The sequence below is a fragment of the Takifugu flavidus genome, chromosome 10 (assembly GCF_003711565.1).
Source record: "Takifugu flavidus isolate HTHZ2018 chromosome 10, ASM371156v2, whole genome shotgun sequence".
NCBI classification, from domain to species: Eukaryota; Metazoa; Chordata; class Actinopteri; order Tetraodontiformes; family Tetraodontidae; genus Takifugu; species Takifugu flavidus.
This window is the reverse complement of record NC_079529.1, coordinates 11024063-11041195: the sequence shown is the minus strand read 5'-3', so window position 1 is coordinate 11041195 and position 17133 is coordinate 11024063. Positions and strand designations below refer to the sequence as shown.

The window sequence follows — 17133 nt, the reverse complement described above, 5'->3', positions numbered from 1 at the left end:
TTTCCCTCCGCTTGATCTATTTTCTAATCATTAGCAGCTTCAAAAAAATCTTGCAGTATGTTCCGTGATTGATGTTTTAACTGTGACAGGACAGCATGACAATGTACAAAAATGGGTTAAGATTAATGCAGCCCCTGCCCATACAAGATCACGTATTCAAAGTAAAAGAGAAGATTTGACATATTTTATTGTCGACATAAGTTTCAAAATCATTTTTAATTATTTGGACATATATCAGGGGCTGATAACTAAGGAAAATAAATTATATAAAATTTTAAAAAACAGCAAAATAAAAAGGTGACACTAAACGGCTCATAAGGCTTACTTTTGATCAGATCTTTAAGAAAAACAGGACTCCTTGCATTCAAATTACAATTAAAGTACTGTGCTAATGATACATTTCTTTTATTTAATTGCTGTATGCCTCAGTAATGTACAAAAGGTGTAAAGACAGTGCAGAAAAAATCTGAACTAATGAGACTGAAGCTGCTGAAATGACATCAGAATTACATTTTCACAAGAGTCAAAGCTCCTGAATGTATTTCTGGAAACTTTCTTCACTAAAATTTACAGATAATCTCTGAGATTTAAAGTGATGAATAGAAACACGGAAATGGACACTGAGAGCGGTGTAATTCAGCAACATGTGAGTGTCAAAGCTGAAAAAAAAGTTAACCAAAGGATCAAAACAAAAAAATCAAATATTACATTTTGGAAGTTCTAGAAGTTTTTCCCCCAACAAAACTTTAAAAAAAAAGATGATTGATGGAACAATAACCACGAAACAACTTAAAGACATAACAATCACATGTCTAGAAAATTCAGCCTTGTGTCCGGGCCAGTATTTTTATGTTCAATAAAGACAATTTCTTATTGAAATTAACTGGTGAATATTTTGTGAGCATTCTTATACATTTGCCGTCTGTGCTGCATTTGTATAGCGAAACACTACTGCCACAAGAAACCCTGTAAGTAAACATCCATCTATGACAGCTGCCAGCAAAACAGCCCCAAAAATAGACAAAAGTATGTTTTAAAATTTCATATATGAGGGTCCTTTAAGCTATAACTGTATTTATCACGTTTGAATCTTGCTATTGCCACTTCAATGCAATGACATGTTGTTTAAAGCAAGAAAATATAAATTTAGTTACATTTTCACTGTGAAATGTTGGTATCTGAAGAAAAACCAAGTTTTCAGAGTAAAGAAAAATGTGCAAATATTTTGTTCTACTGGGATCCTCCAGTGGAAAGGAGGCGCTCACGGGCCCAGGAGAGAATGGAGAAGCACTAATGAGAGAGGAGAGTGCTGGAAGGTATTCACAGTTTATTGGCACCGTTGCTGCAGCAGCTTCAGTCCCAGCTGCAGGCTCGTGGCTCATTTACCTGCACAGGTACAACTGCAGCCGGTCCTGTTGGCTCAGTCTGGTCTCAAAGGCACGGTAGACACGAGAGGGTCTGAGTCAAGGAACAACCGTTCAAAACGATGAACCCTGAGGATCCTTCACAAACATCCATCTGTGCATCCTCAGAGTTTATCCTGTACACGCCATGCTCAGCAGGTCTCTTACACACAGCAAACATGAGTTTGTGCCCTTCAACTGCTCGTGGAGATGCTGTAGAAGCTGACGTCCAAGATCGGGCCCCACCACAGGAAAGAAACACCATGTGGGGCTGAAGCAGTAGAAGTGGGCGGGGCTAAAGTCAGTCCCTCCAGGAATTTAGCGTCGCTGCAACAATTCCCATAAACTCCACAAATCCTACACGTTTTTGTGAAATTTCACTTTTTTCTGTAAAATTGACCAATCAGACCATGAAATGTGGGTCAGAAAATGTAATGATAAAGATGCTGATATAAAATCTGATCGATAACTTTTACAGAAACTTACATTTTAATTAGATTATTAGAAAAACACTCAACCACTTAGTCTTTTTCCCTCTGACAATTTTACAATAAATTAGGCATTTTTGGCCCCAGGAATCCTGGAGGGACTGAACAGTCTTGGCTCTACATCCACCTCCTCAGGCATCAGCTGACATGTGCTCGCCGTCACGCCTGGAAGTCCCGTGTGACTCTGATCGTCATGGCTGTGCGGGATGTGCAACTTAAACATAAATCCCTGAAGAGTTGAAATGAGATTTGGCACACTGGTGGGATGAACTGATCACAGTGGTTGGTGTCCAGCTGTCCCCTGGACCTGCAGTTAGTCCACACATCATCAAAAAAAACAATCAGATAATCGTCCAACAAAAAAAACCCTAACGTGGAAAGTGACAGACCACCTTTACCTGTGCAAAGAGCGCTTCAGTCTGACGGATGCTCTGGACACGACCTGTTCACTTCAAACCAGTTGTCAATGCAGCTGATTAAGACAGTGAGTATGAAGTGATGTTAAACTCAGAACCTCAGCATCACAATCAAAGCGGAGCGGCAGAGTTCATACCCTTTATGGTAAATGCAGAGGCAGGGCAGGCGAGCGATGGTGTCTCCCTGCAGCAGCTCGTCCAGGCAGATCGCACATTCCCCCGCGTCCTTCGTCAGGACGTCCTCTGGGAGACAAACGCACATCACAAGCCTTAAAGGAGCTGCAGTTTACGGTGACGCTGTTTAGGATCTGTTGGGTCGTGTTGGTTTAAAGAGTAAATCTTTGTCCAGCTGCAGGACAATCTGTTTATTTTAGCAACAGTGAGGTGCAGAAGGATCCGGACTGGGAACAACAGAACTTAATCCAGCGTGTCGGCGCGGCGGGTCAGCAGCACCAGAAACGGTTTAGGACGATCATAAGACAAGGACACGCCGAAGGTCCACCTGGAGGACAGACCGGTTGTCTCTAAGCCGATTCACACGAGTGCTGACAGAAATGGAGCACCGGGGCAGCAGTTTCAGGAGGTTCTCAGAACCTTCGGGAGTGCAGCCTAGTAGATGGTTTATTGCTGTACCAGCAGATTTCTCTGCATCAGTGCCATTAAAGAGCTGCTTCCTGTCACTCTGGAGCGTCTAAATGTGCAGCCAGCGGCTCTAATCCTGGTCCTGGCCTTTACGATTTGACCTGAGTTGACCCCGGTGTGCAGCCAGTATGTCAACTGTGTGTATTTTGACACACTCGGCATCGTTCAGTGACTCTGCGACCTGGTCTGAGGCTAAAGTGGAGTTTAGACTGTGCACCATTTAACTCATCACCTGCAGCAAAACACACAGAACCATTAGAGATGCTCTTATGTAACCGCGGATTAACCCACATAGGCCTGGAAAAGCCTGTTAGTCCAGGCTCCAGCACATGGAGCCATCGGAACCCCCAGCAAAACATCCTTCCTTTCATCATGCGTTCACTCCATAACCAGAGAAATGAAAGTCAGCTCCAAGACATCAAGTTGGCCTTTTTTCTTCAGTAAAAGTAATACGTAAGTATCTAGTTTACATTAAACAGTATGTAATATCCAAATGAATTAACAATTGTTTTTTTCTATCCTTTTTTTATAAGAAGAAAAGCAGCACTGAGCTTTTAAAGTAGTCTGAAAATAGATAAAAAGTCCCAGATAAAAGATAAAAAGTCTCCTGATTCTAATCAATAAAGCAGTTGATAACAACAACAATGTCGACAGAGACACAAACGCACATCTGGGCACCACAAACATGTTCAGAGTCACAACAGTGGAAAAGTTGGATGAACCATCGACCTCTGTAGGAGGGACCACGAAGATCAGATGTTAACGCAGCAGGCTGACCTCTGCTGTAATTTCACACTCAGAAAAACACACACACACACACACACACACACACACACACCCACCCACCCACACACCCACACACCCACAGCTAGCTATATTTAGAAAGCGGACATTCGTGTGTGTGTGTAAAATTAAAATTGTGTTTTAAAGGAGACCCCGATCAAAGCCTGGTGCTCCACCATTTGCTCCTCAGAACTTTTCATCGTTCTCTTGAACCCAGTCTGGAAAAAAAGAGAAACATCATCCTTTCAAGGAGAGAGAGAGTTATTCTTCTCTTCAGAAACCTGCCTCCTTTTTGAATAATTTCCAAGGTTTGTTGATGTACGCACACACACACACACAACACACACACACACACACACACACACACACACACACACACACACACACACACACACACACACACACACACACACACACCACACACACACACACCCACCCACCCACACACCCACACACCCACAGCTAGCTATATTTAGAAAGCGGACATTCGTGTGTGTGTGTAAAATTAAAATTGTGTTTTAAAGGAGACCCCGATCAAAGCCTGGTGCTCCACCATTTGCTCCTCAGAACTTTTCATCGTTCTCTTGAACCCAGTCTGGAAAAAAAGAGAAACATCATCCTTTCAAGGAGAGAGAGAGTTATTCTTCTCTTCAGAAACCTGCCTCCTTTTTGAATAATTTCAGGGGTTTGTTGATGTACACACACACACACACACAACACACACACACACACACACACACACACACACACACACACACACACACACACACACACACACACACACACACACACACCACACACACACACACCACACACACACACACAACCACACACACACACACACACACACACACACACACACACGTCAATAAGATCTGCAGGATCTGATTCAAAGAAGAAGAACTCCCTCATATCAACACTTGTAAACACTGATCATCAGCGGTACCGTTATATGTGACTCTGGGCTTGGTTAGACACAAGACCAGGTGAAGGTCCATTTCCTCCGATGACACAAACTTGGAGCACACGGGGCACTTGAACCCTGCAGACAGAAAAAGAGAAACCGTGTTTGCGTTTCCTCCATCACATGACCAGAGACCACATGTTCCTCCTCAGCAGATTCACTCTCAACTCTTTACATCAAAGGTTCTGATTTAAGCAGAATGAAGGTGATTTTGTTACTATGGGATGAACCTAAAAAAGGTTCCGTCGCCCTGGCAACAGCAGCGTGGTCATGGTCATGTGACGCTCTCCTTGGATTCATTCAGACATGACAAAGAACACCCCAAAATCATTGACTTATGGCCCAGGAGAAGGATCAATGGAAGGCCCCATTGGACATATGTCATGTTTGGTGGACAAGCCCCTGTGGTGCCACTTCCTGTGGTGCTGATCTCTGATGGAACAATGCAGGAGGGTGGAGAATTCTAGCTCACTTCTCCACATTTCTGTTGCTGCTTTAAGCAAACCGCAACTCCTGACTGCTGTAGTAGAGGCATGTTCTCCCACAGGTTTTAATGGATGAAAATCCAGAGCAGTGTTCCAAAGGAAATGGATTCATGCTTTTCAGGGTCAGAATCACGTCTTTGCAGTTCTGACCTGGAACTTTGTTGCACACAGACAACTTTCTGCATGGCAGAAGTTCAAAGGTTCAGCAGCAGGAACATTACATCCTAACATCAGCTGTCCTGTCTCTGACTGGATAGATCAGTCACCAGACCCTTCAGTGTGGCCCTGGGACCTGAACAGAGGCAACAAAGTGTCTCCAGCATTATGAGATGTCCCCTCAGAAGCAGTGGCAACACTCCGCGATGGTTTGCTACGCTCCGTTGTAGATGTTGGCTCACAGGAAATCACCATTTTGAGTTTTTGGAGCCAGACGTAACCATATTTGGACAAGTGGGCGTGACTGGAGGAGGAGTAAGGGGCGGGACTAAGCAGTCCACCCACAGACTGTACTGTATGTCAATCAAATAGACACGCCCACAGTTTACAGGATTCATATACAATTAACTATGGAACTAATTTAAGATGGACTATCAGATCCTTATTTAGGATGGCGAAAGTTGTCTGTTGGCACCATTATGACTTGTAAACATTTTTTAAAATCAGCATTTCATGTTTTAAAATGAACGGGAGCGGACTGAAGCCAGGGCTTTCTGGGGCCCCCATGGATCTTGGTGGTATTGCAAGTAAAGCTGCATCCGCATTGGCTTCAATTTTCAGACCGAAAGACTACGTCCATCTTTTATATATAGTCTGTGGCCCCGCAGCAAAGCCCAACACCAGAGCAGGAATGATTGCACCAGCTTCCAATAGCTTATTAATACTCCTGACCCCTACAGTCCACCAGACACATGTTTACACCAACAATCAGAATGTGTGAGTGCACGCCCCAACAAGCAAGACATGAAGAACTTTGTTCTGTGACTTTATTGGACTCATAAATCTTCACAAATGTGCTCAGAAATGACAGCATTGGTGTGCAATACTGTTATAAAAAATCTATTGCAGGGAATCTGAAAAGCAGGATTCAAATTCACAAGATTTTAACCGATGCACTGCCGAGGTAGGAAAGAGGTCCGTTTCTCTGCTGAGGTCTATTTTTAAGACTCAGCCATAACAACATCAAACTTTCAGGACTGCTGGGGAGCTTCCCGTAGATACTGACCAGTTCTAAACAGCAGCAGCAACATAAACGAACTGAAAACCATGATGGAGGAAGTGCGACCTGCCAGCAGCTGCTACGCACAGAAACTGCTCCCATGACCTCGTCAACAGAGACGGGAAGTCCAGCAGTCGAACGGAGTCCTTTAAGACAACGTTGTTCACTAGTATCAGATTACCTGTCCAAAACTGAGGACACTGAAGGAGATTGTGTTTCAAAGTCTCCAAAAGTCACAAGTGAAGTAGCAAAAGCTGAAGCGAGATCACAGCACTAGTCTGGAGACCTGCAGGTCAGGACCTCAGCCACAAGGAACTAAACACAGGGGCAGAGATTAGGAGAGCATCCACCAGATTATCTCATCAACACAGGTTTCAGGTAACCTGAACAGACAACTCGCATCACAAACAGCCAGTTGGCTCAGTTCTTCTCTGAGTTCTTCACCTGGATCTTAGAGCATCTCTAAGGAAGGAATCTGAATCTGAATCTGCTTTCATATTATCATTTAGTCCAGCTGATGATTCTGCCTCTGAGGGCTTCTCTTGGAAACATGAAGATATGCTCCTGTGAAAAACACCGAGCAGAAATGCCGGGATGTCCACGATGAAAACAAAACGAGTCCATCCTGGGCAGGCGTCTTCTGTGGGGATGAGCAGACGTCACAGAAAGAGAAGGTGGAGAAATAACTGAAGAATCAACAGAAGAAACTGAAGAAGCCAACAGAAGGAACTGAAGAATCCAACTGAAGACGTGAAGAATTGAGAAAAAGACAAAAGAAAGAGATGTTCTGGAGCCATAGCTGCCTTTTTATCTGCTGATGACGTCACTGGGAGTAACACACCAAAGTTCATCCTGTGTACACAAGTTGTTGATTAACCAGAGGTGAAGTGTCCCCAACAGAGAAGTGAGCAATAAAACTCACACGTTGGGACCAGAACCTATGACAAAAATGAACTGGTACAGCGGTTCTCCCCTTATTCAGGTTCTCTGCTTCTTAAATATCAGCTGGTGCTTTGTTGGACCTGATGGTTCCTCCATCAGCTGCTGTTGGTTCACAGCTCTGAATATTCAGGAATTAAATCAGTTCTCCTGTATTTCACCACTGTTGCAAACACACCAATACAGTTTTGGGTCCAACTGGTTGTAAAGTGCTCTTACCTCCGAACAGCTGAGGCGAGAGGTGTGCGGGCAGGGATCCGATCAGGAGCCGGGGGCCTTCCTGTCCCCCGGTGTCCTCCGGGCTGCTTCCGGGGGACTCCTGCAAGCTGAAGGCTGCGCCGCTGTTGGGAATGTCGATGCCGGACTGGGGTCTGGAGCCTCCGGAGACACCCGCTGACCGTGCCCGGGCTCCGAGGGGCTGGCTGTTGCTGGTCGAACCTCCGGAGGCTCCACTGTAAGCGTGGTACCTGACCCCACCGGCGGGAGCCCTGGTACTGTTACCGGCGGACATGCTGGAGGGCAGGTCCGAGCCGGAGTAGGCTCTGGTCCGTCCGTTAGCTCCCGGGCTGGGCGTCGGGCTGCTCTGCTTTGCCCCCATGTTCACCTCCACGGATTCGGCTGTGGAACGTTAAAGATCCGCTGCGGGACGCGCCAGATTGACGCCCGGGAGGGGGGGTGGGGGGTCAGACGGCTTTACGGTACACAGGCGGGCAGAGCAAAGTCTGCGTGGCTACGGTCCCGGGACACGGCTCGATTTAAAAGTTAAAGAGGCCATGTGTGACAGGAGAAAGAGACGCGAGTGAAACTTTAAGAACCGGCGCCATTGTGTTCCGTTAACTGAAGCGGTGCTGCAGGTAACGCGGATCCGTCCTTGTTCGAGCCGCTGCTGGTGTTCCTCTGAGCTCCCGGTCCCGGAATTCTCCTCAGCGTGCGCCACTGCACGGCTCCCGGGCAGAGCGAAGGAGAGCGGGGCCGCGGGCCCGACGCCTCCGCACCAGAGCAGACATTACTCCTGAAGGAAGTGATGGACAAAAACACGGAACAAACCCGAATTTATCTGCTGGAGCAAGGAGACATGGGGCAGACAAGCCATTAAGCTAGCAGAGCTAACCCTGACTTCCGCTAAACCGTTTCAAAATAAAACCAAAGCGGTGACATTGGGTGAAAGAGGTACATTTCCAGAAAATGGCTACAAATGCATTCAGTCAAATGTATGACAAGGATTTCTAAATGATTCATTTTCTCTTGCATGTAAAAAAATCCCCCCCAAAATAAAAAACAAACAAACAAAACAAAACCAAAAAACAACAGGATTTCAAAAGCAGCCAATACGTTATCAAATAAGGTAGAAGAATTCAATATATTTTGTTTTATTTCGAAATAGTAAAATCCAAGCTCCAAATTATTTTAGGGTTTAAAATCAGACATGGACACATGATTGTTTCCTGCCCTGCATATACTTAGTCAAAATAAAAGAGAAACGCATTGACTTGCAAATTATATGAATATACAGCTACCAAATAAAAATTCACATATCTGAACACCGACGAGTTACAGCCGACGTTTGCTCCGATTAATTAATTATCAGTGCTGAATATCAGAAGTAAACTTCTGTTTTTGCCATTACCTTAATGACCATAAGTACCTTTATTTTAATCTGTTATTTCTACAGGTCGAACTACTTTGGCTATAATGCATCATGTTATAATAAATACTGCAGTCACATAAGGCTTTTTACCTGTGAAATGAATGCTGGGGTTTAAAAGTAACCAAAAAGGAACTAAAATAGAGAAAAATAAAAGGTCAATAAACCGAATAGGTCTTAGGTACAGCGACTGAGCGGATGTACTTACGTTTACTGTAAAATACAAGCACCGCCCTCCCGACCAGCAGGTGGCGACGTCGCACTAGTGCGGCTTTAAAAATCTACTTCCGCTTCGCGAGGATCGTTTCCTGCTTTTGGCTTTTTAGACATGAAACTGAAGGTAAAGAAAATCAAACAATTTACTCATCACGCAAGACGTTTGTTATTTATTGCTTGTTTTTATTTATGATTGTGACCCCGTTTTCACCACTGTATGTGAGTCTGAGAATGTCCCGAATGAAAAACCGTGTTTGTATTTTATACAAATTAACTTGGACTCAAATGATTTTGATCAAACTGCTGCATTATATGCTTGTTTTAGATCGTTCTCTTATTTAAACCTCTGGTAAGAATTCAGAAAAAGACATTATCCAACGAGGCAGATTTTCTGCAAGTAACCACTAATGTAATTTGGACATTTTGTGCATCTTTACTGGTGCAACAATTTAGATATTTATAATTAAGTATAGTACTGATTAATAAAATCAGGCCATTGGTTTATGTTTTATCTTGTGCTATTGTTTTCCTTTCATGACACAATTTGCAATAATGTAAAGTTGAACAAAAACGATATATGCTAGGAATAAAGATTCATTTATATGAGTGTTTATTCCTAGTATTTATAGTGATTTGTAACTGTGAAAAGTATGTTGTTAGTTGGAGATCTGTAGTATTAAATAACTCTAAAACACTCTTTCCTGAGCAGAAATGAAACAAGAGTACCAGGATATTGTCCTGCAGGCGTGCGGAGCTTCGTCTCTGCATGTGGGTGCAAAGATCCAAACGCTGTGGAGCGGGTACGGAGAGATAGTCCGGCTCCACCTGGAGGGTGGTGAGCGGCCCTCCGTCATTGTCAAACATGTCAAGTTTCCAGCCGACGCTGAACATCCAGGCGGCAGGAACACAAACCATTCACACCTGCGTAAAGTGAGGTCATACCAGGTGGAGACGTACTGGTACCAGAACTATTTCACTAATCAGGGTTGTCGGATCCCTGCCTGCCTGGCTGCCTATTCCCACGGAGACGAGATGCTGATGGTGTTAGAGGATCTGGATGCAGCCGGTTATAGTCAGAGAAGGTTTGTGTTAAAAAAAACTTTGTTTTTTGAAAGCTTTATTTATCCAGGTGAGTTAAATAAAAACAAATTCTTACTTACAAGGGAGACCTGTGGGTCAACAGAATGTTGGTGATTTTTAAAAAGAATAACTTGATTAACGAGATTATTGCAAATTTAGACATTTTCGTTCATGTACAAATCCTTCTGTGGAACCTTGTGGTTCTGTGTGAAATCAATTGTTTTAGATCTTTCCATGTTTCAAGTTACAACCTTGTTGTTTTTTTTTCAGGACCAAAGTGAAGGATGGAGAGATGAAGGCCTGCCTCAGATGGCTCGCAAACTTCCATGCTCTCTTCCTGGGAGTAGCGCCAGAAAATCTGTGGCCTGTTGGGACCTACTGGCACCTGGAGACTCGGCCGGACGAGTTGGAGGCCATGGATCATCCCGAACTCAAAGCAGCTGCTGGAGAGATTGACAGGATTCTAAGCGGATGCCGTTTTAAGACCATTGTTCACGGCGATGCCAAGCTGGCAAACTTCTGTTTTTCTCCAAGTGGACAGGACGTGGCAGCTGTGGACTTTCAGTATGTTGGTGGGGGCTGTGGGATGAAGGATGTTGTGTATTTTTTGGGAAGCTGCTTGGAGGAAAGGGAGTGTGAAAAAAGGGTCCCTGGACTGTTGGACTATTACTTCTGTGAATTAAAGCAGTCGGTGGGAAAGGACGTGGACTTCAGTGCCCTAGAAACAGAGTGGAGGGAGATGTTTGTGTTTGCTTGGACAGACTTTCATCGTTTCCTGTTGGGATGGATGCCTGGACACTGGAAGATCAACCGTTACAGTAAACGCTTGAGCGAGGAGGCGATGCGCAAACTCACAAAGCAACTGTGACGTTCATGTGTCCTGCAGACAAAATGTCTGGAAAAAAAAGACAGAAATACTTTGTCTTTTTGAGCTGGGATGAGCTTTCTTTGATATTTTAACAATAGATGACAGATGGCCAAAACAGAAATGAGATCGGCAATTAAACTATGTCCTGAAAACTGTTCTCGCATTCATTTTTAACATCTGCAGCTCTGTTATTGCTGCTTCACTGACTTTACTGCCCTCTAGTGTTTAACAACAGATGCCAGGTCGGTATGAAAAACAGTTTATTACATAGCCAGAAATAAAACTTCCAATTTTTTTTCCTGTTTATACCTGAAGAAAATAGCATAAAACAAACCAATGCTGAGTTAAACACATTAAAATGTGCATAAACTAAAGCATAACATAATAAAATCCAACATTTCTCTCTCCTTATACCTATTCTCTCTTTTACTTGTCCTCCCCCCTTCTCCTCTCTCTCTACCCAGCCCCCCATCAGCAGGAGGGTCCCCCTACATGAGCCTGGTCCTGCTCTAGGTTTCTTCCTGTTAAAGGGGAGTTTTTCCTGCCACTGTTTCTTGTTGGGGGTCAGGCCCTGGGATTCTGGAAAGCGCCTGGAGACAATTTTGATTGTAATGTGCTGATAAATAAAGATGAATTAAATTGAATGAGGCCATTTGCTGTTAAATTCATTTGTTCCTGATCAGAGTTCCCCAGCAAAACTCCATCATGCAATGAGTCTCTAAAGACGTCAGTCTGGGTAGTTTCACTTCCTCTTATGAGCCACGAGCACAAAATTTCTTGGAGAAAAATGGGGGTTGAACAGCGGAACCAGCTGACTGTGTAAACCTGCAGGAAGATACAAACATCCCTTAACAGAAGGTTGGCGTTAAGGTTTGTTAAAGGTTGGTAGAACCTCACCGTTCTCCTGCAGGTAGATCATCCTGTCCAGCAACACCAGGGTTTCCACCACAGGAGCCAGCAGCAGAGCCAGGCTGAAGTACACCACCACCCTGCTCTGCTGCTTTAACATGGCCTCCACACGCTCCGGGTCCAGGAAAAGCCCAGGAGGCAGGCCGACCCGAGCCAGCCCCAGACGGGCATACCTGTGGGGGGCATAAATCACTGATTCCTGCATCACAAAAAGGTAAAGGATAAAGATATTACACGATTAGAGGCGCAGCCTTCGCTCACTCTGTGAAAGGTAACATGTGGGCCTTCTTTATGGTCTGGATTCCAGCCCTGCACAGGTCAGGTCGCACTTCTCTGATGAACACCTCCAGCATTGCCCGGTAACAGTGCGTCCTCAGCAGCTCGCTCTCTTCCCGAAGCCTCTGCACGTAGTCCTCAACAGCGTGGCACGCCCCCTCCCGTGCCTTATAGGACAGCTGATGTCCTGGTAACCCCTGCACCCAGGAGCTCATGGGGTAACCATAATCTGAGGGGCCCAGCTCCTGGTTTGGGGCCAGCGGGACAGAACACTCCACCCGTCCTGGAGGGCTGGGGTTTTCTTTAGTGGTGATTTTCATGTAGCAGCACGCTACAGAGGTGATGCCGCAGACATGTGGGCATTTTACAAAGTGGCGGAGGAGGGTGGCGCTCAGATCTCCGCAGGCATGGAGACCAGTCAAGATAAAGTCTGGATATTCTGGCGGGCTGCTTTCCTCCTGACAGACATCCTTGACAGACGAGGAGCATTGCCACGGAGACAACTTTTCCCCCAAGTCACGACTCTGGCGGCCATTAGAGGTCGGCGTGTGGAGCGCATCCTCTGGTCCTCGAGGTTTCTTCTGAATCGGCCCAGTTGGATTGAGTGGATGTTGTTGGACATCAGGAGCACTCAGCTGGGTAAGAAAGGCCTCCCATGATGCTCTAGGGTTTACCCAACCAGCCACATGGCGTGGAGTGGACTGTGATGCTGGTACCAGTGAGGAGGAATCCTAGAAAAAAGACACATACTTAGAGCAATGTGTAGCTTTTGTTGCGTAATACAGCTCAAATCCATCTGAATGGAAATTAAGTGGGAAAAGCAAATAGTGTTACCTCTTTCTGCTTTTCCTTCTCCAACGCACAAAGTAACTGCGTGTCAAACTTATACGCCCTGGCAACTTGGGCATGATCGGCCTCGATGGCAGTCACAGACAGCCCCAGCCCAAAGGAGAGGAAGCGAGTCAGGTGACCCTGTTCAGAGGAGACACACTTTAAAGACAACTGTGAGACTTGAGGATGTCCATGCTGTGCTGAGTGATACCTGTCCTGAACCCACGTCCACCACTCTGCTGCACTCAGTCTGCTCACTCAGCTGTTTCACCAGCTAAGATGAGAAAAAAGGACAGATTTTTAAGGGCCTTTACTCCAGTCAACTCTGTAGAGGTCTCAGCAACAATATATGAACTTTGAGTGCAGATGGATTAAATGAGGAAACCTGTGCTGATGTGCACATACCATTCCCAGCTTTCTGATTTCATGTTGCTTCTTGGGTTTGACGTGTTTCCTAAATATGTGACAGAGCATGGAGCTCTGACTTTGGTTTTCCTGAAACTCCTCAGGCTTCAGAGCCCCCGGGTCCTGCCGGAGGTCTCGGGGAAATGCCAGCCTGTGAGCTGTGGTGCGGAACGCCAACAGTGACAAAGGCCAAACTGAACCATATCTAAAATAACAGAATGCTTTAGAATCAAAAGTATTTATCTGTTACCACAGAGTCCACCTTAGATGAACTGTATTTGTGTTCCCTATTCCAGGTTTGGTCTTCATGCTCTGGACATTTGATTTTACCTTCTGTGTTGATTTTTAGAATCCAGTAAGAGTTCTGCTGTCTGTTGGTAAGACAGGTCCTGCAAAACCAGCTGCCAGCTGTTTGGTAATGACTTCCAGAGATCCTGAGAGAAGAACTCCTGCAGGACAGCAACCCGATCGTTACTACACAATCTGCGGATTGCTGGGACATGCATCCCTTAGGATGAAATAATAATAATAACAGCAACAATAATACAATTCAGTGGCGATAGGTCAGAGTGTGACTCTAAAAGCTATCGTATATGATCAAATGTATGCTATTGGAATATGTAATGGAAGGTTCCAGATAGACAAAATGTGTGTTGAAAGATAAAAGTACTCGACGCACAATTATGTAGGAGTCGCTGATGTGGGTGTAGAGGGACAGAAATCTGGTGATCCGTTCCGCCAGTTCTCTCTGTTCTACTGCTGAAAGACCGGAAGAAAACATCTCCACATCTTGTAAGTTTGACTGTTTCACTGAAACAAGCCACAGTTATGAAGTGTTTCTAAAATGCATCCTGCGTTTCACACACAAAACAGGTTTAGCAAAGCTAGCTAACAATAATAACGTAATAAGGTAACACGAGGTGAAGACGCGTTCAAATGCATCATGTAAAATCTAGCTTTACTTAGTGTTCACGCGTTATAACGTGGAAATACATTTGTTTGGTTGTGTGTTAAACTCAGAGTTCTCACAATAATGTATCTATGTTTTTGATTTATTGCTTGAGTCATTTTATTCGAAATTACTTTTCCACTTCAGGGTTATGGTAAATATATTAATAACAATGCGTGAATTATTTGCTGCTGCTCAATTATGGGGTTGAGTAGCCTCTAACTATAAAGTGGTAGTCAATAAAATAGTTCCGTGATGGTTTAATTAACGTTAACATCATAAACGTTTTAATAGTAGCTTTGAGAACGTTCAACGTTGTCTCGTTCATGACGGACCGCGAATCAGCATGACCCGGAAGTGGATTTGACATTACTCGAGGCGAGTCCAGGTTTGGCTTTTGTGTTTCATGTTATTGCCAGAGATTTCTTTACAGGTTATTGTCCTTTGATGATTGCTTTGTGGACATACAAGCACTTTTAACTCTAACTTTGTAAACAAATTAATGTATTTAAAAAAATAGCGAGGTGCCCTAACATTAGCTTGTGGTAACGTAACATCAACAAGGTTTCTCCAAAAGGTGTGTCAAATAACGTGTGCGTAAATAACGTTACATTATGAACAGTTACTAAATGTGTTGGTTGAATTTTACCTTCAAGATAGCGAGTACGTAGTGTACATAGTTTCTTGTTACAGGTCCGTCTGTCGTTGCTGTTGCTAGTCTTACTGTAACATTTCCTCCTTTCTAGGCAGTCTTTAATATTAATTCAGATGTAATGTAGGTCTATGATAATGTGGTTGTTGTTGTGTTTGACTTGCAGGATTCCACATCGGTCAACAGCTGAATAAAGAGATTCTCCTGATGCAAGTGTGCTTCTGTCACAGCGCCTGCCTTCAGCCATGTCGGATATTAACATAATCATCAACTTAGACCTGACACCCAGGGTACTACCGGTAAATAAAAAGAGGACTAGAGAGAGGAAACGGAAACGAGATCGTAAGAAGATGCGGCACTTGAGAAATGGAAGACAGTTGGAAACAAAAGGTAATGAGAAGAGCAATAACCTCTCAAAAAGAGGCTCCAAGTACGACGCTGCTCAGTCAAGCCATAATGGAGCTTTGAGGAGGCATCCACCACTTTCCACCTCCACACAGCCTGAGAGGTGTCCTCCAAACAGGACAGCAGACCCCTCACCTGCTGCCCCTTGTTCAGCAGCATCCACAGGCAGCCATTCTCCCTCCATCCTTACTCAAAGCAAAGATGACGACCCCTCGCCCTCAGTGGAGATCCTCCATAAACCCGCTGTTGCACCACTGTCGGCCGGAATCCCGTCAAATTACCTCGCTATTGACTGTGAGATGGTGGGGACAGGACCGAAGGGAAGTGTCAGCCAGCTGGGACGCTGCAGTTTGGTGTCCTATGATGGAGATGTGGTTTATGACAAATTCATTAAGCCCCCAGTGCCTGTGACCGACTACCGCACCCGGTGGAGCGGCATACGCCCCAGAGACCTCGCCAACGCCACGCCGTTTCCTGTGGCCAGGAAGGAGGTAAAGAAATTACATTCCAATCATTTTAATCTCTGAATGTTTAACAGGACATCCAAGTAGGTTAATGTCTTTTACACTGGCAGATCCTGAAACTGCTGATGGGAAAAGTGGTGATTGGCCACGCCATCCACAACGACTTCAAAGTGCTCAGTTATTCCCACCCTGCCGCCCTGACCAGAGACACGATGCGGATCCCCTTACTCAACGCGAAGGCCGGCCTGGCTGTGACTGAGTGTGCATCCCTGAAGAGACTCACCAAGGCCATTTTCAAACGGGACATCCAGGTTGGTCCCAACATTCTCCCACTCAAACATGACCACAGTCCTAATTGTCTCTTCTAATTCTAGTTGGAAGTCATAAGAACCTGATGTATTTTGTTCAGATTTATATAGATGAAACTTTTAAAACTGCCAGAATTTCAGGATGTTTGAATACATAAGTATCCATCTTATCCTGCTCTATTTGTGTGTATTCAGACTGGGAAGAAGGGCCACTCCTCTGTGGAAGATGCCAGAGCTACTATGGAGCTTTACAAAGTGGTGGAGGTGGAGTGGGAGAAGCAGCTGGCCTCCAAATCCCAAAGCAGTTCATGTCAGAAGTGAGATGAGATGAACAGTTGCAGCATGTCGAGCCGATTTGAGACTTGTTCAAGGGTCAGGGACACTTTTGACTGAAGGCCTGGTGCTGTCATGGCAGAAGAACATCGTGTCAGAAACAGCTGCTAGATCCTTTCTCAGGGTTTGCAGTGCGTCGCTCCTCCCGCCAGGGGGCGGTCATGGGCTCACTAGTGCAAAAGTGACACTGACACTTTTTTATAAGAGGCTGTTCTATTTATCACTGTTTCATCATCCAAATATTTTACATTTATTCTCTTAGCAGGTAATTAATACACAATTTTATGACCTCCAGTCCAAAAAATAACAATGGTGCTTTTTTGACAGTTTTAATTATTGTATGCTTGTCTGTCATGTCTGCAGTTCTACCAGCGTCTGGCTCAGTTCACCTGTCAAGGGCCTGTCCAGTTCAATAAATTACTGGAATCAGAATGATTTAGCTTTTATTTTTCTGTT

At 44.7% G+C, this 17133-nt stretch overlaps 4 protein-coding genes across 7 annotated transcripts; 2 read left to right on the top strand and 2 right to left on the bottom strand.

Moving 5' to 3' along the window:
- Nucleotides 1-162: 162 nt before the first annotated feature.
- Nucleotides 163-8460, bottom strand: znrf2b (zinc and ring finger 2b). Its single transcript, XM_057044408.1, has 5 exons — nucleotides 7556-8460; nucleotides 4679-4774; nucleotides 2445-2550; nucleotides 2290-2363; nucleotides 163-2198 (listed from the first exon to the last, which is right to left on the bottom strand). Exons 1-4 carry the CDS (start codon nucleotides 7932-7934, stop codon nucleotides 2306-2308), a joined length of 639 nt encoding a protein of 212 aa, XP_056900388.1. The 5' UTR covers nucleotides 7935-8460; the 3' UTR covers nucleotides 163-2198; nucleotides 2290-2305.
- Nucleotides 8461-9227: 767 nt separating this feature from the next.
- Nucleotides 9228-11297, top strand: pkdc (protein kinase-like domain containing). Its single transcript, XM_057044407.1, has 3 exons — nucleotides 9228-9321; nucleotides 9907-10279; nucleotides 10548-11297. The coding sequence occupies exons 2-3, from the start codon at nucleotides 9909-9911 to the stop codon at nucleotides 11143-11145; spliced, it is 969 nt and encodes a 322-aa protein (XP_056900387.1). The 5' UTR covers nucleotides 9228-9321; nucleotides 9907-9908; the 3' UTR covers nucleotides 11146-11297.
- A 91-nt stretch (nucleotides 11298-11388) lies between these two features.
- mettl25b (methyltransferase like 25B) lies at nucleotides 11389-14472 on the bottom strand. Its single transcript, XM_057044400.1, has 8 exons — nucleotides 14246-14472; nucleotides 13897-14015; nucleotides 13567-13771; nucleotides 13373-13435; nucleotides 13165-13302; nucleotides 12316-13061; nucleotides 12043-12227; nucleotides 11389-11970 (listed from the first exon to the last, which is right to left on the bottom strand). Exons 1-8 carry the CDS (start codon nucleotides 14345-14347, stop codon nucleotides 11888-11890), a joined length of 1641 nt encoding a protein of 546 aa, XP_056900380.1. The 5' UTR covers nucleotides 14348-14472; the 3' UTR covers nucleotides 11389-11887.
- isg20l2 (interferon stimulated exonuclease gene 20-like 2) lies at nucleotides 14222-17109 on the top strand. 4 transcript variants are annotated; one of them, XM_057044403.1, is made up of 4 exons: nucleotides 14222-14358; nucleotides 15334-16063; nucleotides 16147-16347; nucleotides 16540-17109. In XM_057044403.1, exons 2-4 carry the CDS (start codon nucleotides 15413-15415, stop codon nucleotides 16663-16665), a joined length of 978 nt encoding a protein of 325 aa, XP_056900383.1. In that variant the 5' UTR covers nucleotides 14222-14358; nucleotides 15334-15412; the 3' UTR covers nucleotides 16666-17109. The 4 variants fall into 4 exon arrangements, with proteins under 4 accessions (XP_056900383.1, XP_056900385.1, XP_056900384.1 ...); XM_057044405.1 differs by lacking the exon at nucleotides 14222-14358 and adding an exon at nucleotides 14780-14903; XM_057044404.1 differs by lacking the exon at nucleotides 14222-14358 and adding an exon at nucleotides 14877-15092.
- The last annotated feature ends 24 nt before the right edge of the window (nucleotides 17110-17133 follow it).